Genomic DNA, 25,712 nt, shown 5'->3' on the forward strand with positions numbered 1-25,712 from the left:
ATTATGTGCCCTAGCCCTGCCAAGTAACTGCAAAGAGGAAGAGTATTGCACTTCATTACCAAATATTCCCCGACTATTTTTACAGCAGTTTGTACACTGCCATACTCGCTGTCCTTGCCAAAGGAGGGCTGACATGCCCCAAAAGACTTCACATCATGTAAGAAAAGATTTTGCAATGTGCATGCAGAAGACCATGAAGAAGCTCTATGTTGTCAATCACACACATGCAATCAGTTACAGTCCTGTGAGCTACAACTTTTCTACTGGCTTTTCCACTGATAAACCAGTTTTATGTTAGCATTGAGTAAGACTTCAGAACGAATGTGAAGGTCAAAAGGCAGTGGCTTTCTGGATTAATGCAGAGCATATGTTTCATTTGTACAAGGCAATGGGAGAGAAAAAGCAAAGATATCAACAGCAGAGTACTTAATTGATTGGCACTAGTAACAGAGAGTGATGTGTAGTCACCCCCGTTGAGAAGACTCAAACCCTACCTAAAGATAGCATGAAAACTTAGCAACAGTGTTAAGTAAACTAATTTACACAGGAAAAACAAATATTCCTCCACCTCTCAGATATGAATAAGCTCGTCTCTTCAAAGCATCACGAAAGTTCCGTTTACATTTTGTCCTTTTACTCTTTGTGATTTCTCCATCTCTTCTGCTCATCCTAGCTGCTAATGGTTTCAATATAATCATACGAGATTAGTCCTAGATTGTGTTCTTATTTTCATTGAAAATCCAACAACTAATCTACCCAGCCCTTACAAGTAAGGAGGAAACTGTGTCTCCAAGACTTCATGTGATGAGTATTTGTGGAGAATATATGTTCTGACACTAGATTAACTATATCTGTTTTTAAAATTACTTACTGTGAAGTCACAGCCAGTGCTTTTCTTGATATCATCCACTGTCAGTCCTTCCCAGATTTCCACAAGTGTCAATCCCTTCTTCTTGTCCACATCAAACACAGCCTGTCAGGTTCAAATAGTACAAAATATTTTTTTTTTATTAAAGCAGAAAATGAGGATGTAAGTAGTAATATTGTACAAAATGGTGTGCTAAAGTAGGCAGTGTTCAGCCAGTAACAAAAGATGCCATTATCACTGGGTTTCACTTTTCACTTTTCTGACTGACCAGTTAAGATTTCTGCTACCTTTATCTGCATGTGAAAGAATCTAGAGTCTGAGACATTTAAGTTTTGTGAGGAAAGTGTGCACAAAATAACGTGCACAAGTCCATGGGTCCTGATGAAATCCATCCGCGGGTCCTGAAGGAGCTGGCGAATGAAGTTGCTAAGCCACTGCCCATCATATTTGAAAAATCATGGCAGTCAGGTGAAGCTCCCAACGACTGGAAAAGGGGAAATACAACCCCCATTTTCAAGAAGGGGAAAATGGATGACCCGGGCAATTACAGACCAGTCAGTCTCACCTCTGTGCCTGGCAAAATCTTGGAGCAGATTCTCCTGGAAGGCATGCTAAGGCACATGAAAATCAACAAGGTGCTTGGTGACAGCCAGCATGGCTTCACCAAGGGGAAATCCTGCCTGACCAATTTGGTGGCCTTTTATGATGGGGCTACAGAACTGATGGACAGTGGTAAAGCAGCTGATGTCATCTACCTGGATTTGTGTAAAGTGTTTGACACTGTCCCACACGACATTCTTGTCCCTAAATTGGAAATACATCGATTTGATGAATGCACCACTCGGTGGATAAAGAACTGGCTGGATGGCCGCACCCAAAGAGTTGTGGTCAATGGCTCAATGTCCGGCTGGAGACCTGTAACAAGTGGTGTCCCCCAGGGATCGGTGTTGGGACCGGTCTTGTTTAACATCTTCGTTGCTGACATGGACAGTGGGATTGAGTGCACCCTCAGCAAGTTTGCCGATGACACCAAGCTGTGTGATTCGGTTGATATGCTGGAGGGAAGGAATGCTACTCAGAAGGACCTTTACACGCTTGTGAGGTGGGCTGATGCCAACCTCATGAAGTTTAACCATGCCAGGTGCAAGGCCCTACACCTGGATTGGAGCAATCCCAGACACAGCTACAGGCTGGGCAGAGAAGAGATTCAGAGCAGCCCTGCGGAGAAGGACTTGGGAGTGCTGGTCAATGAGAAACTCAACATGAGCCAGCAGTGTGCGCTTGCAGCCCAGAAAGCCAACCATATCCTGGGCTGCATCAAAAGGAGCGTGACCAGCAGGTCAAAGGAGGTGATCCTGCCCATTTATTCTGCTCTCGTGAGACCTCACTTGGAGTATTGTGTACAGTTCTGGTGTCCTCAACATAAAAAAGACATGGATCTCTTGGAACAAGTCCAGAGGAGGGCCACAAGAATGATCAGGGGACTGGAGCACCTCCTGTATGAAGATCGGCTGAGCAAGTTGGGGCTGTTCAGCCTGGAGAAGAGAAGGCTGCGTGGAGACCTCATAGCAGCCTTCCAGTATCTGAAGGGGGCTATACAGATGCTGGGGAGGGACTCTTCATTAGGGACTGTAGTGACAGGACAAGGGGTAATGGGTTAAAACTTAAACAGGGGAAGTTTAGATTGGATATAAGGAGGAAATTCTTTCCTGTTAGGGTGGTGAGGCATTGGGATAGGTTGTCCAGGGAGGTTGTGAATGCTTCATCCCTGGCAGTGTTCAAGGCCAGGTTGGACGAGGCCTTGGGTAATGTGGTTTAGAGCGAGGTGTCCCTGCCCATGGCAGGGGGGTTGGAACTTGATGATCTTAAGGTCCTTTCCAACCTTAACTATTCTATGATTCTATGATTCTAAAATGAAGACCATGTTCCCAGACAATCTGGTGAGAACTGTTAGGTCCAAAAGAAAGGGCTGAGAAGTTCTTTGCTGCAAGATAATGCTCATAAGGAGATTATGAATAAAACCAGGAAAAGACAATGTCTTCCTCACTCTTTGATTTCATTTTAAGGCCAGTAGAGAGGTAGAGTGTGGTTGATCACCTTCATCAGATCATAAGATTCTCCAAAAGCTACTGCACACTCAGTACAAGTTTTAGTATTTCCATAAGCTAGCAATGGAAGAGCAGATTTCTTGTTGTATTTTTAATAGAAAGCCTGGGAGGAAGTGGCTGAATGAGCAAAGGTTGTTCTTTCCCCTTGCAAGGCTCACAAGTGCATCAAATAAAAACACATGTAAAATCATGTGCACTTTAATGATGCCTACCAGAAGGATATGTACAGGTTGCAAGCTAGTTACCATGGAAACCATAAGGTCTATAGTGATTTTTTTCAAAAAAACAAAAAAGAAGTAGCAAAAGAACGATGAAGACTGAACTTAAAGCAGTCTTAAACTTATCACAGAAGTGTACTTAGATCCAGCTGTCCTTTGACCATAAGACTTATTTATAGGATGGAAAAACAATAGCTCCTCTAAATCTTAAAAGAAAATCTGGGCATAAGGAAGTTAGTGTGGAAACAGAATTTGTAACACTACCTAAGTATTGTTGCATGTTTGTGTCATCACCTAATGAAGCAACAAGACATGACAACTTGTAACATAGGGCAAATTCTGTTTGTTGTTTATTTTCTATCATCAGTCTTCGCTCACTCTAATTTTTTCTGTACCTTACATTTGTATAAGGTCAGTTAGTAGAAGACTGAAAAAACTCCAGTTTTCATTTTTTTCCCTTACTTTGTGGAGGAAAAAAAAAAGAACAAACTATATTTTGAATTACAGTAGCAATATACCACCAGGAGAAAGCAAAATCTACACCAGCACCTTTAATGAATTCTATTTTATATGACAGATGGCTTATAGAGGGACTATTCTAAGCTCTCAAAAATGTAAACACTAATAATAAAAGTTGTATGACTGCAGAAAAAATCTTAAGTCACTTATCCTTTGCTGTAAAGATCCTCTAATGTACTTTGAGCAGCAGCACTATCAGATGTTCACACGTACTTGCACTGGAGAAGAGGAACATATTGACAAGGATTCCAGAAAAGTATTTTACCTTCTCTGTAATGATGCGGTTTACACATTGTTTCCCAGTAAGTGGTAAATTGCACTTTTCCAAGATTTTGTGGACATTGCCCTGTGTTTAACAACAGAAAGACAACTGTTAATTTTAAAAACCAACACAACTTACTTAGAATTCAAATGCTTACATGGAAATTGCAGATGTAGCCATTCAATGTTAGTGAAACATTCACTGTACTCAGAACACTCTTTGAATTAATTTCTATAACAGATTACATCTCTGGTAATTTGGGACAGTTATTACTTAAATCCCACACATAGGAAGATGAGCAATAAGAATCTCACTGTACTACTGAGTGGGCTCCTGAGTTTAGAACTTCTGTATTCTTCTGGTTTATAATTTGTCTTTCTTTCTGCAATGTGAGGATAAAAGATACATGATAAGACCCCAATGATGAAGGACAAGAATAAGGGAAAGACATTATAGGCATGACATTTTTCTGTCTTACACTCATAAACTGTACATGCAGGATCAGCCATACACACAGGAACTTCAAATACCTATGGCTCAAATGCATAGTCATGCTCTGAAATTACTAAATACAGTTTCTTTACCTACACTGCATTCACACTCCCTGTATCTCTCCAGGAAAGCCCAAAAGCACAAGATATGAGTACAACAGGCTCATCTTCAAGTGCTACACAGGAATTACATTTCAATTTTAGACAGAACAAATTAGCATGCAAATATAGAAGAATATTATATATATATATATATATAAAATTGGATTTATTTTAAGGCACTTCCTTTCATGAGGCATTAAATACCTGTTCCTCTAAATCCTAGGAAAAATACTACCTAATGAGAAGGAATAACTTTTGATATAAAGGTTTTGGTGGTGAGTTTGGGGAGGTTTTTCTCTTCTTTTTTTCTTACTTTGTTTTTTTCTTCCTTTTTCTTTACATCCTCCTAAATGAATGTAGGCTGCAAAAGCTCTGAATGAATATAAAAGTGATGGATTATTTTATTTTCAGTCAGTATTTGTAGGTGTTTTACAGAGGTAGCATTAAGTACACATTTCTCCCATTACCATATGCTTTTATTTTTTCTCTAATTATCAATTTTCAGCTACGCATTTTGAAACTCTCAGAGTATTATGTGTCTCATTTAACTGTCTGAATCTAATACTTTCTAAATTGACAATCATCAGTTTGCCTTAAGGCTTAATAAAATCTCAGGAACCATCTCTCAGCCAGTTTGACTCCTGAGTGATAACAAAATGAGCAATCCATGCACTTCTGAATTTATCTTTTTCTGTGAAGAACTATTTCTTCATTCTAATTCTAATTATACTGGCAAGATCCACATCAGGTATCAAGGCAACTGCTTTGATGAAACTCCCTCACTCGTAATGAAAATAATGACTTGCCACTGTTACTTTCAGTTGATCTACTTATATCTCATCCATCTCAGGGACCTTCCTGTGTGCTTTCCCTAAGAGTCATGATTAACCTGTGCTATTTGTAATATCTTCAAAAAGATATCAGGTATACTTCTCAGCTATATGAAATGAAGCCTTCAACTAAGATTGAAATGTACGGACTTGCAGAGGTGACAGCTTGAATATCTCCTGTGACCCTGAGAACTGCTACATTCCATCTTCCTAACACTTCAGCTTAAGATCGTTGTATTATCCGTTGGCATAGAAGGCCACTTTTGGAAGACATTCATCAGGGCACTATCAGTACAGGAATCCAAATGCAACTGCATGAATTTTTACCATATTGAGTTCATACAGAATTTGTTCAGACAAAGGAAAAGACTGATGTGCAAATACACAAAGCCTTAAGGTGTTTAGTCTACTTTAAGTAGAGAATTCTGTTGTTGAAGAACAAAAATGTCCTTAATCTTCCACAGTACATTAAAATCAAAACTATTCACAATGATACGAAGGAGTTTTCAATTCAGTGCTCCATGCTTCAGTCATGTCCAAATCAAGTGCTTAAAACTAGTTTGCATTCTCTTTTTCTGAATGGTGTAGACAACTCATTTCACAACATGGAACAATTATCAGCCATTACTTTAATATGTTTTGCAAAACATGTCAATGATCCTATGCAGGTAAGAATTTGACTGTTATTTCTCTTAGGCAGTAATCAGCAGATTAGGCACAGCTGCACAGTGACTTTTAAAAGATTAAATAGCAACCTTACATCCTATTATTTTTCCTCATGGTTATAAACAAAAACCTAGTTTAGCAAAAAGTACATGAAGAAATATCATAATGAATTAAACTTAAGGTCTGTTTGCAAAGTCTTTCACAGTGGCTTAAGCACATGGAGCAAAAATTGAGATACCCTTCCACAGATATGTAATCCTGGTTCCTGCCATGCTGTAATGTATAGATTTTATGAGCTACTGACTACTTCAAAGCAATGTTATTTGTCACTAGTTAATTTAAGATCATAAAACAGTTTAGTCCCTGCCGATCATCCACAACTTCATTAGCTGGCTGTTTCTTGTTGCTTTAAACACGGTGGTCGCCAATTTCAGTCAACTACCCCTATTTCTTTTACAAGGCAGTGACTAACCATTATGCATCTATCTCCCCCATTCCATTGTAATTTTTTTCATTTCTATGTCACCTTTCCACAATAGCATTTCTTAAGCTAAAGAATCTTATCATAGAATCATAGAATAGTTAGGGTTGGAGGGGACCTTAAGATCATCAAGTTCCAACCCCCCTGCCATGGGCAGGGACACCTTGCTCTAAACCATATTACCCAAAGCCTCGTCCAACCTGGCCTTGAACACTGCCAGGGATGAAGCATTCACAACCTCCCTGGACAACCTATTCCAGTGCCTCACCACCCTAACAGGAAAGAATTTCCTCCTTATATCCAATCTAAACTTCCCCTGTTTAAGTTTTAACCCATTACCCCTTGTCCTGTCACTACAGTCCCTAATGAAGAGTCCCTCCCCAGCATCTGTATAGCCCCCTTCAGATACTGGAAGGCTGCTATGAGGTCTCCACGCAGCCTTCTCTTCCCCAGGCTGAACAGCCCCAACTTTCTCAAGCCTATCTTGTACAAAATTAATTTTATGCTTTGTCATCATTCTTCTGTACCTTTTGGTTTTCATTACAAGTAAGAAGTTTAGTAATTAAAAAACGCAAATAGCTTCTGACAGAGAGTATTTAGGTTTAGTATCAGAGTTTATCAGTGTTAAGACAGATTCTAGTTTCACCTTCATAATTAAGTTAAATATGTTGCCTCCCCTGCAAGGACTTAGCCTATCCCTATGTTTAAAAACTACAACATGTGTACTGAAAAGGAGAATGCACTTTTATTAAACTCTTGGAAAACTTATTTTACTGCTTAACAATCCATTACTGCTACTACAAAAAAAAAAAAAGGAAAAAAAAAAAAAGGATTGAAATATCCTTCACAAGGTCACAAATCAGACAAAACTGACTCCAAGAACTACCTATTGCAGCAACTCTTGAACAGGTCCATTGAAGGTACTGCGTACATCTCATGCCTTTCGCTTTATTTCCATCCATCAGATCTTGACTGCTGTTGATTTACAGAAGTCTTTGGTGTCTAATGATAGATTTCTTATGTATTTGGAGAGTAAGATAACAGAAAAGCCCGTATTGTAAAAAGTCAGCAGACACCACAAACTGTCACAGTACATGCAGACATTTCTTTCACTCAGTAGCGCATTGGGCTTTGAGCAGGATAGAACAATGTTCCTCTGATGCATAAATACAGATGCAGTAAGTTTGTGAGAAAATATTTGGTGTGAAGAATTAGGAAGCTGTAGTGTGAGGTGTCCCTGGCCATGGCAGGGGAGTTGAAACTGGATGGTCTTGGTCCTTTGCAACCCAAACTATTCTATAATTCTATGAATATAAATCAGCTCTGTAAGAAACAGTCCCTCCAACAAAAAGCTGAATTTCAGAACTGGTCTCACAGGTGTTATATTTGCTTGTGTTAAAAAAAATAAACAAAACAAAAAGAGGAAAAAAAGATAGAAGAGCACCTGAAAACTTTAAGATCAGCTTTTGATTTCCAAATGTTATATTTTCATATTTCATATCTTCACTTATGAGCAAACAAGAATAAGCAGTATGAAGACCCGAAAAACAGCTAAGGTAAGAGGAAAGAGCGCTAAGAATACCCTCTTTGAAAATAAAGAGTAAAATTAAAATTAAACATCATACATATAGTTTAGTTTTGCTGTGCAGTCTCACAAAAGCAGGAGAAATAATTTATGAAAGCCTACAATTGGCTCCGTAGCGGTGCTCACCAGGCATCTCATGTACTTAAGAGCCCAAGTGATGTATACGTATACCAATAAAAATAAGTCGGTGCCTGGACTGTTTGCAACAGTGAACATATCTATGTTTCCATCTTTTGCAGGTTTCTGTACTCCTGCTGACAAAAAAAAAACATGCAAAAACTTCCAAATAACTGTACTGAAAAAAAGATTTTGGTAATACTACTTTTAAGAGAAAAACTGGCATAAATAATTACATTTGTGTGGACTCTGGGCCTTAACCAAATTCCACAATAACTAGAAATTTAACATAAATATTTATTCAGATCATATTCGCACCTCAAGTACGTCTCTGAGTAAATGGATAATTACATATTCAGTTTTGGGGTGGCTGTGATATGGATGCAAATCACATAAATGAATTTGCTTTGTACTTTAATTTACTTATTGACACAAATGCACACAGAAACCATCAGGTCAAACTCAGTCCTTGAGATCACAGCATGAACTGTGAAACGACTGTATTTTATAACAATTTATAACTTTTTTTAAGTGAAAATTCATTCTTCAAACAATATTTAAAAACACACAACTGTTACTATATTTAATTTTAATATTTACATATTATAGTTTACCATACAAATTCCTTATGTTTGTCCTTATGCATGCTGAGAGGGATATTGAACAACATGCAACTAATTCTTATTGCAAGCATTCAACAACCTTGGAATTACAAAAACACAGGAACAAAAGAAAAGAAATCTTTTTTTAACATTTGGTATACTTCCCTGAAAATTAAGATATTTGTCCTTCAGCACTTTTTTCTCATAGTTTGGATAGTGCCATTTTAGAAGTTTCAAATGATGAGTTTCTTTGACCTTCTGTGGGAAACTGTTTCTATCTATAAAACTCCCCCCCCACCTTGACGTCTCTAGATTAACCTCTTACCACATAATGTTGTAAGGCACCCAGCATTTCATCATGCCAAAAAGATCTGTGCTGTTAAGCTGTCAGTACCAATTTGACTGGCAACTTCAAAAGTAAATACTTTTCCATCGTAACAAGTATTTAAATACGGGGAGCCTCATTTTCCAAATTATTCTGAGGCAAAGAGTAAAACCTCTGGGGTAGCATCTACTGCAGCTTTGGCAATTGCCACCCTCATTCAACTTGTATAAAGTAACTAAAAAAATGTGTACAGCTTTTGAACATCAACTTACTATTTCTTTTTTTTTTTTCCATAGTGAATGATTCACTTAGAATAGGAAAGGAACCATACTAACCTAGCCCCCTGTTGCACCTCCATAATAATTAACAGCAAAACTGTCAAATCCTTACAAAATAGCAGAATGAATGTAAGATGTGTTTTTCTTTTTTTTTTTTTTCTGTCTTTTTTTTTTTCTGTCCTTTTTTTGTATATTACAAAACACTTATCTAGAAAGAAGTGACAGACTTACCTTGGCTGAGTGCTCCATGGTGACAACCACTTTGGTTTGTGCACTGGATACCAGGTCCATGGCACCTCCCATTCCTTTCACCATCTTACCCTAAAATAAAGTTTTTAACGGAAATGTAACATTCTGACTACTACTAAAAAAAAAAAAAAAAAAAAGAAGAAAGAATAAAAGATAGAATGTGTTGGCTGCACCAGAGCAAAACCAGCAGTCTCACTGAAGGTTCTATTCAATGCAAATGCAAGAAGAATGCTGAGTAGGAATAAGGACCTACTGTGTGTAACTTAAATCCAAGTAGTACCATTGTCTTAATGGAAGCCCTGACACACAGGAGTGATGAATTCAGTTCAACGGCTCTGACATTAAAAAAGCAAAGTGTTCACCCTCCTGTTAATAGAAATGTTACTTCTTCAAAAGAAATCTTTGCTTATGAAATGTAGCAACGAGAGCATGTAAGCACTCTCCACCTGCCATTTTAGAAAGACATCGCTTGTATCACTGTATCAGTACAAACCAATCTTTTTGTTCTATTCCAGGCTCTTGTGGATACCATTTCAGAACATGGCCAAATAAATTAATGTGGATCAGTATTCACTTCTGTTTGCCCCTCAAACCACACAATGTTTTCTGCATCTGTGACTCATTCTTCTCTTAAGAGTGCCTGAATTTCACCTGTTGTCACAGCAGCTGTATTATGGCTTGGTGTTCAACTACTTCTATTTTTACTTTCTGTAATGCTACAAACAAGGCACAACCTCATATTCCGTTTGCTGAGAAGGGCGAAAGGGGAGAGAAACATCAAGGTACCTGCATGATACAGGAGGTCAGTAAGAAATACAAGGCAAAGAATTTTACAGCTTAAAATAAATTAATTTCTGTCTCAAGTGTTATGTATTTGCTCTCTTTTGACTGGTTATTATCTGTAATTAAAGTAAGTTATGGACAGTAGAATTTATTTTATGTTTTATAACCTAAAAGTAAACAGTCAGTTGACTGGAAAACTTGCTAGTATAAGCCTTTTCTCTTCATTTTATTAGCTAGGTGATTCAGTACTTTACTAGTATCAGTACCTATGATCCAACATATAAAACATATGGAAGGGACTTATTGGTCTCTTGATCATCATGAAGGGAATATGCCCATGCTCTCCCCTTAAAAATAACCCAAACAAACAAACAAACAAGAAAAAACAACCCTATTTTCTTACTGTTTGTACTCTAAATAATAAATAAAATCTTCCTGTATCTATAAACAACCCCTTTGGAATTTCTCACATCAGGTTAATATTTAATGTTAATCATATTAATTAACATTACCAGTAAGTATTTCTTGGCAAATATAAACCTGAAAGGAATGAAAATATTTATCTCCATCCTTAACTTCCTAGCATTCAGATAATTCTCCATCTTAACTGGAAATACAGAGCTCTTACAGAGACTGCAATAATCGCTCACCTGTCTGGCAAAGGCTCGCTGACAAGATAATGCAGAAAGCTGAAGAGAATGGATTATCCCCCTAGTAACTCAGAATGTGTTTGCATTGAGGATTATGCTATCAATACATCTGTTCTGACAATGCAATTAGTTCATTTTCCAAGCCTTTTAGTTCAACTAACTAGTAAAGACCTACAGCAAGTAGGAAGTATCTGAAGAAGTAAGTGATGATGAAGGACAACAAATCTACTTCTGGAGAAGATGTCATACAGGACTCAGAGAAAAAACTCCATCCCTTTGTGTATGCAGAATGAAACTTCAAGAGAAGGACTTGTATACCTTTGAATTGCTACATCTATGTCTCCTCTTTAAGCAAACATACTCATCAATGTAGGGTGCCTGGTGAAGCAAATCAATTAAGCATTAACTCTAACTAGCCAAGTAATTACATGTTTTTATTTTGAGCATCTACCAAGCTCCCACAACTTGCTCTTTCCCCCACACCATACTGGCATAGGGGAGAGCTATATATTACATTTGAATTAAAATGCTTGAGACTCAAAGTGATTTCCCAAAGACATCTTGTTCCTTTGTGCCTAGGATAAGTACACAGAACAAACAGTTTTGATATTTATAAACACTGCACATTTACAAACAAGCAATTTCTGTTCCTTTTAAATTTTAATAGCATATTCAATTTTATCTGACATAAGTCAGACTGTTTTATTTGAATACTTTGCATGTGATATGCAGTCTGTCATAGAAATAAATGTTTTCTCCTACTGAAGACTGCTTGCCACAGCCACCACTGAGGTGAAATCTCTGGTTTATAGTGCTGGATATTAGCTTAATTGGAAACTATATATTTCATTTCAATAGAGTGTTAATTTTTATTTATTTTTCATTGAACAGGGCAAATTGCAGACAGTAAAACTGTTCACTCTTGGTTACTTAATAAGGCATTTAAGTGTAATGTAATAATGTGTACGAAGTTCAATTGTTTTAAACAATAATAATAATAGTAATAATAGGAGGTATTTCAAACAAGCAACTGATGAAGTACTTGCAGGTTTCCTGCTCCTTCTTACCATGTTGGTAAGGTTTGCATGCCCCTAAACTCCCATTTATTTAAGATTATTTTTGTTAGTTTCCAATTACATTGGTGGGGTTAGCATAAGAAAACAGAAAGGAAGACTTACTTCAGTGGCAGAGCACTGGTAATTTGAAGCACTATCATAAAGCCCACTTCATCAGCAAAAGCTTGAAGTGAGAAGAAAAGATATTTAAATATAGACATGTGCTTCCTGAGGGGGTCTAAGGTTGGCAATATTTATACAGAGGGAGAGGCAAAGTTCAGAAACAAGCTGACAGTTTCCTTATAGCTTCTCAGTTCCAGAAAAGGTCCATACTACAGACAAGAATTCTGCTTTTCCCATTGTGCTTAATCAACAGTTATTGTTAAGCTTCAGTCCAAATAACCTTGGGATGCAAGAGGTGGAAATCAATTTAAAACAGATGATTTTTTTTTAATTGAGATATTTAGATCTTCTGCAGCTTCACAGCCATAAACACACAAAATTAGTGGAATATTTTATAGAACACCTACTTTTTACAAAATAAATTGTTATTGTGGTGATGCAGCATATTTAAAAAAATATGAGAGAAGGTACGTATCCTCTCATGTGATGTTTTCATATCTGAACATCATTTGAGCGGTCAAAATACAACATTAAAGGATGACCCAGGGAGCTTTGTAGCTTTGTATAAATCTGTATAGCTTTGTAGCCAGTCAGTCTCACCTCAGTGCCTGGCAAGATCATGGAGCAGATTCTCCTGGAAACTGTGCTAATAAACATGGAAAATAAGGAGGTGACTAGTAGTCAGTCAGCATGGCTTCACTAAGGCAAATAGTGCCTGACATATATGTTGGCCTTCTACAATAGAGTTAGCATTGGTGAGTAATGGAAGACCAGCTGATGGCATCTACCCAGACTTCTGCAAAGCATTTGACACTATACCAGACAACATCCTTGTCTCTAAACTGTAGGGACTTCAGTTTGATAGATGTCCTGCTAAACCCAGGACAGTCACCCAGTAGATAAAGGCTGGATGGCCGCACACAAGAGTTGTGGTCAATGGCTCATTGTCCAACCAGAGACCAGTAACAACTGGTGTCCCAGAGGGATCGGTGTTGGGATCAGTCCTGTTCAACGTCTTTGTCAGCAACATGGACAGTGGGATTGATGCACCCTCAGCAAGTCTGCCAATGACACCAAGCTGTGTGGTTCAGTTGATATGCTGGAGGCGACAAATGCCATCCAGAGGGACCCTGACACGCTTGAAAGGTATCCAATGCCAACCTCATGAAGTTCAACATGGCCAAGTCCAGGGTCCTACACCTGGGTTGGGGCAATCCTAAGCACAAATACAAGCTGGATGGAAATTGGATTGAGAGCAGCCCAGAGGAGGAGGACTTGGGAGTGCTGGTTGACGAGAAGCTAGGTGTGATCTGTCACTCTGCCCTTGCAGCCCAGAAAGCCAACTGTATCTTGGACTGCATCAAAAGGAGTGTGACCAGCAGGTCAAGGGAAGCGATTTTTCCCTTGTACTCTGCTCTCGTGAGACCCCACCTGCAGTATTGCATTCAGCTATGAAACTCGCAACACAAGAAAAACATTGTCCTGCTGAAGCAAGTCCAGAGGAGGCTCAGATAGCTGGAGCACCTCTCCTGCGGAAACAGGCTGAGAGAGCTGGGGTTGTTCAGCCTGGAAAAAGAAGGCTCTGGGGAGACCTTAGAGCAGCTTCCAGTGTCTACATGAGCTACAAGAAATCTGAAGAGGGCCATTTTACAAGGGCATGTAAATATAGGACGAAGGGGAATGGCTTTAAACTGGAATAAAGCAGATTTAGATCAGACATTAGGAAGAAGTTCTTTATAAGTATGTGAGACACTGGCACAGGTTGTCCAGAGAAACTGTGGCTGCCCCACCCTGGCAGTGTTCAAGGCCAGGTTACATGGGGCTTTGGGCAACCTGGTCTAGCAGAAGCCTGTGGCAGAGGCATTGGAAGTAGATGGTCTTTCAGGTCGCTTCCAACCCAGATCACTATATGGATCCTATGAAAGAGCCTGGGAAAATAACTTAGCTTAATAACAATCCCTAAAAACTTCCTGCTGGTTTGGTCACTTTTGCCATCCAAGACAATTTGTGGTGTCCCAGCAGAAGGTTGTGTGTACCTGAAGGTGCGCGAGTGTCCTAAGTTTAGCAGTAGCAGTCATTTTTCTCCTTGGTAGCTGGTGCAGTGCTGTGTTTTGACTTTCGGCCTGGGAACAGAGCTGATAACAATGATGTTTTGGTTTGGCCAAGGACTTTGTGAGCCTCATGCTCTGCCAGGTAGGAGGGGAAGCGGAAGGAAGCAGAGACAGGACACCTGACCCAAAATGACCAAAGAGGTATTCCATACCACGGCACGTCATGCCCAGGATGTAACTGGGAGTTACCCGGAAGGACATGGGGTCTTCTGGGTCAGACTCATTTTTCAGGGGTGGTATCATATTCTCTTCCCTTGTTATTTTCTCTTATCATTGTTGTCATTGGTGGTAGCAGTGGTGATTTGTGTTGTACATCAGTTGCTGGACTGTTCTTATCTCAACCCGTGGGAGTTGCATTCTTCAATTCTCCTCCCCATCCCTCCGGGACCAGGGAAGTGGGGAGCCCCCAGGGACTGCTTCCAGCCCAGCACCACTCACTGGGAGTGTGTGCATGAGCTGTCTGGCTGGGTTTAAGCCATGACAGCAAGACAGTAAAGGTATTTTTCAAGAGAATGTGAAGTTTTTTCACAATGGGATAGCAAGCAGGAAATAACTTATGAGAAAATCCAAACTGGATAAAAAAGAGGCGGCTGAGAGAAAAGAGGAAAGATCAGGAGCCTTCCAAGCTTTTGAAGGTCTTGTAACCACACTGGTGTCTTGTAACTTTCCTTTATACTCCCAGGGGGGAAGGACTTTTCTTCCATAACTGAATTTTATAGCTACTCCAAACATTGTAAGATAAAATGCACCTAAACTGATCTGGTTGTGTTAAAAGAACATAAACTTTCGACACAAACAGATATCACATCAACTGTACAGCAAAGCAGGTGCTAATGATATGTTTGAGGAACAGTGAAAACTGTGGTAACGGAGGAGTTTGAAGGATTAATACTCAGATTGAAAGAAACAAAAGCTTGAATAATTCCATTTAAAACTGAATATCAAAGGACAGCCAAGGTGAAAATGCGTACCTGTTTGAAAAGGAACTAAGGTACTTCCTTATTGAGTCCCTGCCATGTTGCCAACTGCCCTAATACCGTATTAAATAAATACCGTCCAGTCTGAAATTTCTTTTTCCTTCCATTAAATGAAAGAATATATATATGCTTCACACTATGCTTAAAGTTAATGAAAACCATTTCAAAAACTTTTACAGAAGATCATGAAAGCTTCTAGTTCAAACTGCAGTTGCCACAGAGGCTTCCCATTCAACCTGTATTCCCAGTCATCTCCCTGCAAGCAGTTGAACAAGCTACTTAGGATGAGAGAGTGAAGATTTTAAAAATGTCGGTGTGGTCTCTGACAGCTACAAACACAGACTAAGTAGCAGGTATGGAATCCATCACCAGTCTCAAGTTCCTTACGAAAGGAAATAATTACATAGTGCCAGTGATGGCTACTAAAATTCATGGGAACTGGAATTGCATGAAGTTCATGGAATCTGATCATGGTTTGGGTTGGAAGGGACTTTACAGATCATCTAGTTCCAACCCCTTTGCCATGGGCAGGGACACAGAAATTAATGTAATGCACTAGATACAAGATACTTCCATGACCACTATCAATGGTGTTAATGCTGCAGTCGAGAGGATGAGCTTCAAAATTTTTTGCTCTGCCCACCCCTGCAGTGCTGTGTATGCACTAACATATATTAGTCACATAGGTTTCCCTATCCATACAGGTCTGTCTGTTTTCACAGATGTGTCAACTTCAAATGACATGCACAGCACAAGTTAGAAGCTCACCAGAGACATAAATAGTTATTTAACAAAAATATCTCATTAATTGTTGTGCAGTTAGATGTCGCTAGTTTGGGTTGGGTTTTTTTTTGTTTGGTGGGTGCATATTAACACAGAGCTTAGCTTTGTACAAAAGAGATACCAAGCAGAACGTAATATTAAAAAAAATACATATGCATAGATCTGCTCTAACTACATAACAATGTACATAAAAATCCTTTGCTCATTGTTAACAGTCCTGTCCAGTGTTTAAAGGAAATGTACATCTATAGTTGATTACAAAATGAAGGCCACAACTCTTCCAGATTTCACTTCCCATTTATTCAGTGAAAAAGACTGTATAAATACTGTATCAAAAATTATGGATAAAGCTGAAGATTAAGCATTCTAAAATATACTTCCTTGTCCTATTTTCCATTAATTTGATGTCCTTATATGACACATTTATAGAATTATTGTAATTATGCTGTCAACTATGACAGCTAGATTAGATTTTACTCCAAGAATATGAGTGAATAAACATTACCAAGAAACAATGGGAAATCATTAATGGGATTTTTTAATCAGGAGAGCTGATAATTCAATAACACAACAAAGAGTTAATACTGTCTGAATGTAACAAAGCTGAGTAGACTCTACATGCATGAGGGTGAAGATATTTTTTAAAGGATGTCCAAACAGAAAATGACCTGTTTTTCCAGAATGCTAATCAGATATCTCCTAACACACACATACACAAAATGAAAAAACAATGGAAAAAGAAAATATAATTATTTTTAAAAATGGAGCATAAGTTCTTGAATGACTGATACTTCCTGACAAAATTTATATAACTGTTCCCTAAAACATAACATACACAAATATGTGCACTAACTATATTTATACTTTTAGTTGCTACAACCAGAAAATTAAGGAAGCATAAAATATGTGGCTTACAAGTTGGCTTAATTGTATTCTTTAATTAGTTGGTGAAATTTTATTCCTTTATTTTCCCATAAAAATAATTCTGAAAAAAGTTGGCAACAGATTCAAATGACTGAATGAAATTCAAATGAATACATTGAGAAACTGTATTGAGTTGAGAAAAGCAACTCAAAACAGCCTGTAACATGCATACTGAAATGGATGTGCTTCACAGTAGTGAATGTTATTTCACTGTAACAGGACAGTTAATCCTTCCATTTACCATTGCATACTGTTTCCAAAACACACAGCATAGCATGCAATAATTAAACATTACTGCCAACATAATACTAGTCTCACTTGAAAGTGATGGTTCCATATCATAATCCCAATTGTTACCGCTAACCTGCAGATTTGGAGTCTTTTAACATACGCTTGTATTCTTGGCAGAATTTCTTCAGCTGTTCTCATTTTACAGATGCCTAATGCAAAGCAGCCACTTCCCACATGAAAATTTAAGTATGAATAAAATACCAACAGTGAGCTCCTACATTCCCTCCATGCAGTCTAAAGAGAAATCAATAAAAACAAAATTGGCAGAACAACCCTCAAAAAGATGGAAGAAGTAGAGCAAACGTAATATGCTCCCTTTCTCCTTTGAGGTTCCAGGACTCTTCAGTAGTAGTAATCATGTGCTGCAAGAGCTCTGTAGGGCTTCCAGACACGTTTGTTGGGAGAGAAGGAGCAAACTGATATACTACTGTAGACTTTATTCCAAGACACATGCCTGCAAATACCTAACACCTATTTATATTAAAATAATACCCCACTGAAATGTAGATTTCCAAGGAGAATAACTAACTGCAGGTCCTGTCCTCTTTAGTGCAACTACTGCTGTATATCCCGTAGTCAGTCATGTCCTAAACATTAAAGAACTTCACATTGCTACTATGAGAAACACAGTCATTGAGCATAATTAACCTGCACATTTTCTAGTCACACAGAATTTAGCTAATTTGTAGTGCTTAATTAGTTTTACAGTTAATAGTTCACAAAAGTTTCCTAAAATTTCTCGTAATGCTGTACAACTTAAAACAACAGAAATATTAGAAGAGTGTTACTAGACAGTGCATTCTGATTCAAAAGTATAACAAGCCTTCTGCAAAGACTCTTCTATTCAAGCAAAGTGGCAAATAGCTGGCAACAGGGCTTCTTGGAGAACACTTACTGTGTTCCCAGGCATGCAGGGATACATGTCCTTTCTCCCATCATTAAAATTACAATTTCCAGTCAGAAAATCGTTTGCTGCAGAGCCCTCTCCTATCACATTTGGCACTACAAATAGTAATTAAAACCAAAACCAAAGCCCCATCCCACAGTCACATACTCAGCTAGCCTCTGCCAGTTTACTATCATTTTGAAAATATCTCTACCAATGAACATGCAGTTCACCTCATGGCCAGTGTCCAAAACTGTCCAGAAGATGTACTTTGAAGCTCTGTAAAAAACTACTAATAATGTATAAAATTATATTCCTAACCTTAGGTTACACACCTAACAAATTAAAATATTTATTAGTAAATTTCAATTGTGTTTCCTGATGCCTTCTTTTCAGATAATCTTCTTTGCCAATGCTTAAAAGTTTTATATAATTTTCTTTTAATTTACTGTATTACTACTGCTTTAGTCATTTAGGTTTGACTAGAGCATTAAAAACTAAGACTGTTGCTTCTAAAATTTAAGGGTTTTTTTTAAGAGTTATCAAGATTTATGTATCCAAACTGCATCATGCTGCAAAAATTACATCACCCTCTTCTTCAGAAGCCCCCTGACTGCACTACATTACTTATCAAAACTTATCAAAAAATTACTTATCAAAAATTGCTGAGGTGAGTAGCTCGAGAGAGGACGCCTTCAACACCTGAGCCGGGTGAAGCTCAGCGTTCGGGAGCCTCAACTCAGAGCGACAAGAGCCACCGAGGGACCCTTAAATTCGAGACGGGACTTGCCCCGGAGCCGGCAGCTCAGCTGGGGGCGGAGCCAGGAGGAGCAGCACCAGCCCCGGCTGGGTAAAAACCTGCCCCAGGGAACGCGAGCGAGCGACCAGGGCGGGTCGAGGCAGTTTACGTGGCAGTTTGAGCGGGACGGTGAGCACTCGCCGTATGACCAGGGTCCGGTCTAGGAGCTCTGCTCTGGCTGCCCCGGCGGTGGCCTGCGTAGGCACCCAGACAGAGCCGATGACACGGTAGGCTGCAGTGCAGAGTTCGGAGTGTAGAGAGTGCCTGCACTGGTCTGGGGAGGGGAGGGTGCACAGTGGGCAGGGCTGCACCCGGTGCTCCCTGGTGGAGGTCCTCCTGCAGCAGGGGCTGAGCTGCGGAACGCTGTCAATAGGCTGAAAGATGTCAGAGAAGCTGAGAGGAATGAGGACTGTTTGCTCCAGGCCCAAACTGTGCAGGGGCCTCAAGCTTCCCCTCTAGCTCATGGAGGAAAGACAGAGGCTGTCAACCCGGGAAACTGGGAAACAGTAACAAAACAAACAAACAAACAAAAAGAAAAAAAAACAACAAAAAAAAAAAAAAAAAAGGAGGAAGAGGACAATTAAAAGCAAAGAGCTTCCTCCTAAATCTGATGTCCCCATCCAGAACCGCTTTGCTGTCCTGCAGGAGGTTAACGAGGAAACACACTTTCACCATGAACAACCGGCTGATGCACTGGTAAAGAAGATCACTACTGGTGCTGGCAGGAAAAAGCAGCGGGTCATGGTGGTAGGGGATTCTACTTTGAAAGGGACAGAAGCACTCGTCTGTTGGCCTGACCCGCTGTCAAGGCAGGTGTGTTGCCTACCAGGGGCATGGATCAAGGATGTTGCAGAGAGACCGCCTGTTCTAGTAAATCCCCCAGACTATTACCCACTTCTAGTGATACATGTGGGTGGTAGGGATACAGACAGTAGTAGCTTGGGGAACATAAAGAAAGACTACAAAGCCCTGGGAGAGGTGGTTGAGGGCTCTGGAGCTCAGACAGTCTTTTCGTCAATTCTCCGGGATACAGGGGAGGACCTAAAAGAATGCTAGGAGAACTGGCCAGGTTAACAAATGGTTAAAAGGGTGGTGTCACAGTCAGGGGTTTGTGTGTCTTGAACATGGGACCCAAGTTTGTAGGCCAGGTCTGGCGGGGGCTGGTGGAGCTCGAGCAGTTTTGGTAAGAGGCATGCCAGACTGGTCAAGGAGGCTTTAAACCAGATGTGTTGGGGGAGGGGGTATCATTCCATCCCAACACACCCAGTCAGTTGCCAGCACCTATAATAAATGCTCGGAGCAATGTAAAGGTATTCCAGCCCCTCCAGCCAATGACCCAGCTTCATTTGGAGCTTGGCTCAGATGCCTCTATACAAATGCCCGTAGCATGGGGAACAAACAAGAGGAATTAGAGATGTGTGCTCGTCTACGGGGGTATAATATTATAGGCATCACAGAAACATGGTGGGATAGCTCCTATGACTGGAGTGTTGGAATGGAAAGTTACAGGCTCTTTAGAAAAGTCATGCCCAGCAGGTGGGGAGGGGGAGTTGACCTTTATGTTAGGGATAGGCTGGAGAGTATGGAACTCTGTCTGGGGACAGGTGAGCAGTTAACAGAGAGTTTGTGGGTCAGGGTTAAAGGGAGAACAGCGATGGGAGACATTACTGTGGGGATCTGTTACAGACCACCTGATCAAGAAGAACCTGCAGATGAAGCACTCTACAGACAGATAGGAAAAGCCTCACGCTCACAGGCCCTTGTTCTCATGGGGCACTTCAACCACCCTGACATCTGTTGGAACGACAGTACGGCCCGGCACAAGCAACCCAGGAGGTTCCTCGACTGTGTGGAAGACAACTTCCTTCTGCAAGTAATAGAGGAACCAACAAGGAGAGGTGCCATGCTTGACTTTGTGCTCACCAACAGGGAAGGGCTTTGTAAATGTGATGCTCCAGGGCAGCCTTGGATGCAGCAATCACGAGATGGTCAAATTGGAGATCCTCAGGACAGTGAGAAGAGCGTGCAGCAAGCTCACTGCCCTGGACTTCAAGAGAGCAGACTTTGGCCTCTTCAGGAACCTGCTTAGTAAGGTTCCATGGGATATGGAACCCCCAAGAGGGCAAGGGGGCCCAAGACTCTTGGTTGATATTCAAGGACCACCTGCTACAAGCTCAGGAGTGTTGCATCCCAACCAGCAGGAAGTGCAGCAGGAGGGCCAGGAGACCTCCTTGGATGGATAAGGAGCTGCTGAAGAAAATTCAAATGAAAAAAGAGGCTTATAAAAAGTGGAAGCAAGGACAGGCGGCCTGGGAAAAGTACGGGGATGTTGTCCGGGAAGCTAGGGACCAGGTTAGGAAAGCTAAGGCCCAGTTAGAATTAAACTTGGCTAGGGATGTTAAGGATAATGGGAAGGGACTTTATAGGTAGGTAGCGAATAAAAAACAGAATAGGGACAATGTAGGCCCCCTCTGAAAGCTCTCGAGTGAGCTACTTACACAGGATTTGGAGAAGGCTGAGATTCTGAATAACTTCTTTGCCTTGGTCTTCACTTGCAAAGGCTCTGACCACGCCACCCAAGTCGTGGAAGGTACACACAGGGACTGTGAGAATGAACACCCTAGGCTCACTACAAGAGAGGATCTGGTTCGAGACCATCTTAAAAACCTGAACATGCACAAGTCCATGGGTCCTGATGAAATCCATTCATGGGTCCTGAAGGAGCTGGTGAATGAAGTTGCTAAGCCACTGCCCATCATATTTGAAAAATCATGGCAGTCAGGTGAAGTTCCCAGTAACTGGAAAAAGGGAAATATAACCCCATTTTCAAGAAGGGGAAAAAGGATGACCTGGGCAATTACAGACCAGTCAGTCTCACCTCCATGCCTGGCAAAAATCTTGGAGCAGATTCTCCTGGAAGGCATGCTAAGGCACATGAAAATCAACAAGGTGCTTGGTGACAGCCAGCATGGCTTCACCAAAGGGAAATCCTGCCTGACCAATTTGGTGGCCTTCTATGATGGGGCTACAGAACTGACGGACAGAGCAGTTGATGTCATCTACCTGGACTTGTGCAAAACGTTCGACACTGTCCAACACGACATCCTTGTCTCTAAATTGGAGAGACATCAATTTGATGAATGGACCACTTGGTGGATGAAGAACTGGCTGGATGGCCGCACACAAAGAGTTGTGGTCAATGGCTCAATGTCCAGCTGGAGATCAGTAACGAGTGGTGTCCCTCAGGGATCAGTGTTGGGACCGGTCTTGTTTAACATCTTCGTCGTTGACATGGAAGTGGGATTGAGTGCGCCCTCAGCAAGTTTGCCGATGACACCAAGCTGTGTGGTTCGGTTGATACACTGGAGGGAAGGAATGCCATCCAGAGGGACCTTGACATGCTTGTGAGGTGGGCTGATGCCAACCTCATGAAGTTTAACCATGCCAAGTGCAAGGTCCTACACCTGGGTCGGAGCAATCCAAGGCACAGCTACAGGCTGGGCAGAGAAGAGATTCAGAGCAGCCCTGTGGAGAAGGACTTGGGGGTGTTGGTCAATGAGAAAATGAACATGAGCCAGCAGTGTGCGCTTGCAGCCCAGAAAGCCAACAGTATCCTGGGCTGCATGAAGAGGAATGTGACCAGTAGGTCGAAGGAGGTTATCCTGCCCCTGTACTCTGCTCTTGTGAGACCTCACTTGGAGTATTGTGTGCAGTTCTGGTGTCCTCAACATAAAAAGGACATGGAACTGTTGGAACAAGTCCAGAGGAGGGTCACGAGAATGATCAGGGGACTGGAGCACCTCCCATATGATGATAGGCTGAGAAAGTTGGGGCTGTTCAGCCTGGAGAAGAGAAGGCTGCGTGGAGACCTCATAGCAGCCTTCCAGTATCTGAAGGGGGCCTATAGGGATGCTGGGGAGGGACTCTTCGCTAGGGACTGTAGTGATAGGACAAGGGGTAATGGGTTAAAACTTAAACAGGGGAAGGTTAGATTGGGCATAAGGAGGAAATTCTTTCCTGTTAGGGTGGTGAGGCACTGGAATAGGTTGCCCAAGGAGGTTGTGAATGCTCCATCCCTGGCAGTGTTCAAGGCCAGGTTGAACAAGGCCTTGGGTGAGATGGCTTAGTGTGCTGTGTCCGTGCTCATGGCAGTGGGGTTGAAACTAGACAATCTTAAGGTCCCGTTCCAACCCTAACTATTCTGTGATTCTATGATTCTAAAACATGAATTTTATACTCCGGCAGAATAATATACAAAGCTAGAGCTAAATTTTCTTGCTCAGAATTGTATTTAGTTTATATTATTGTAGGGAACAGTGATATTAAACCGGCTCAGTGTCAGTAACACCTCTTAGGCTGCTGCTTGTTAACTGAACTGGTAGCCACTAGGCTGTGAACCTGGTGGTTTAGAAAATTGCCAACTTCCTTGACACCTTTGCATGTATTCTGTCTGCCCCTGTGGACTTATATGTGTCCAGTTTACTCAGTCAGTCCCTATTTCTCTTATACAATGAGTACTATACACCCTCCCCCACTGAAGTGTAGAGGTTGCTCATCATTTCTCCTTGGATTATTGGGCTTGATTCTGCTCCCTGTCCGTCTCTTCAAACTCAGGGGGCTGATTACCTGATCTTACTATGAAAGAGGCAAAGAAGGCATTAAGTACCTCAACATTTTCCTCATCGTTTGTCACTATGTTTCTCATTCCCCCACCCAATAAAGGATAGAGATTCTCCTTAGCCCTCAATTTCTTACTAATGTATTTATAGAAACACTTTTAACTGTCTTTTATGGCAGTACCAGATTAAATTCTAGTTGGGCTTTAGCCCTTCTCATTTTCTTAATTCATAATTTCATTACAACTTTCTAGTCCTCCTGAGTATATTACCCTCTCATTAATGGTATACTTTCTAGGTATACCTTCGCCCATAACAAGTTTCTGCCTACTGGAATGTGACAACACAGACATTTCATCCATTTTGCTTTTTCATATTCATGAACCTCCAGCTGCAGGGCTCCTCTGCTTGGTTCAAAGCTTTTTCTGTTGGTGTAGCACCTCAGCTGTACCAGTAGTCATATTATTAGTATGTTTTAATGGTTAAGGAATGCTCAGAAATTCATATTAAGAAGACAGAGGCTCTGGTGTTTTATTTTTGACCAATGCCCACTCTCTCGACATGTCACAACGGCAATCAGGTATCTTCCATTAGGAAGGCTGTAGCAAATAAAGCCTTACTTCTTAGTAAGGTATAGCAAGCAAAAGTGCACAAAAACCTGTTTCATAAAATGTTTCTATTCTAAGGGTCTCAAAAATTCACCAATAGAAAGGAACTACAGGCAAAACAAGTAGAGGCAAGGAGATGTGCATTCAATCCCACAAATTTTGAAATCCCAAGTGACAAAATGCAAACTGCCACAGGAGCCAGGACTGCTGTGACAGTACAGTTTTATGCTGCTGTCCTGCCTGCAGCAATTTCTGACAGTTGCTTGAGTGATACAGACAGGTCAGATCCTGTGCCTGTCACTCACAAAGTGAAACGTGGCTCCACCCAGCGGCTCCCAGCAGCGATGGGCTCCCATCTGCTCTGGCCTGTCTGCCATACTAGGGGGTGGAGGCCTGGCCGTTTCTCTTCCACTTCTCATCACCTTCCCCCAGCTGCACTATGTTCCCAGGTACTCCCCAGAGAACAGCCTCCTTCTCCTTTCCCTTTGCAGAAACACTCTTTTTAGTTGGAGAAATACCAAAGGGAGAAACACGAAAAGCCACTTAGTAGTGCTTAACAGAATACCAATAAATGACAGTGTTTAGGGAGTAACTTCTGCATAAGCAAACAGCATTGTTTACTGCAGGTACTTAAAATATTCTCACCCTCTTATTCCTTTACTCACAGGATTTTCCTATGCGTTATAGATTAGCATATGAGCGCAACGAAAGGGCTATTGTTGCAATGAGCCTCCTTAGCTCAGTTCCTAATAACAGCAAGTAAATACTCACATGCACACACTAGGGCTCTTACGGGAGAAGGGTAGCTTAATGATGGTACCATTCAAAACACAAAATTTAGAGTTATCACTTGCCTCTGAAATAATGGTGAATACCATCTATCCAAGAATCCAAAAGCTACTAGTGCATAAGAAGTACTTAAACCAAGCCTAAATGCAAAACTGAGTTAAAAATGTTACAATAATACAGTTTAGTTTTGTTACACTATGAGCTTTTAGCAGTCAATCTGTGTATTACCTCACACAAATCTTGTGACTAAAAGACACATCATGCTCACAATGCAACTTAACTGACAATGACATCCCACCTTATTTACAGGAAAAGCAGAAAGTTCTGAATGTCTACATGCTGGTTAATCCCATTTTAAAAATCTGCACTGTAGAACAGTAGTAACAGCAGTAAAGAAGATTAAAAATCATCTGAACAAATCTCAAAACAAAGGAACCAGAGGGAAACTACTGATGATTTGAATGGCTGGATTTAGAGTGTCCTAAGACACATTTACTCAGAAGTAGATACAAGGTCACTGCAAAAAAAAAGTGCAGACAGCCAAAGCTTAGTAAGAGTGGCAAATGAAGGTAGCAAAAAGTCACATATATGCATGTATGCTAGTAAAAAGGTACAC

General features: G+C 40.6%; 1 protein-coding gene across 2 annotated transcripts in view; it reads right to left on the bottom strand.

The window, feature by feature from the left end:
• Window positions 1–25,712, bottom strand: part of OXCT1 (3-oxoacid CoA-transferase 1) — a 93,826-nt gene that overhangs the window by 14,395 nt on the left and 53,719 nt on the right. For both annotated transcript variants that reach the window (XM_061352168.1, XM_061352166.1), the window contains exons 14-16: window positions 9,684–9,773; window positions 3,979–4,059; window positions 872–973 (exon numbers count right to left, since the gene is read on the bottom strand). In XM_061352168.1, coding sequence (XP_061208152.1) covers window positions 872–973; window positions 3,979–4,059; window positions 9,684–9,773 — 273 coding nt within the window. The remainder of the gene's footprint in view (window positions 1–871; window positions 974–3,978; window positions 4,060–9,683; window positions 9,774–25,712) is intronic.

This window comes from Neopsephotus bourkii, unplaced genomic scaffold (genome assembly GCF_033783945.1).
Source record: "Neopsephotus bourkii isolate Nb327-2 ecotype Australia unplaced genomic scaffold, CSIRO-AGI_Nbou_v1 NB_631, whole genome shotgun sequence".
Classification (NCBI taxonomy): domain Eukaryota; kingdom Metazoa; phylum Chordata; class Aves; order Psittaciformes; family Psittacidae; genus Neopsephotus; species Neopsephotus bourkii.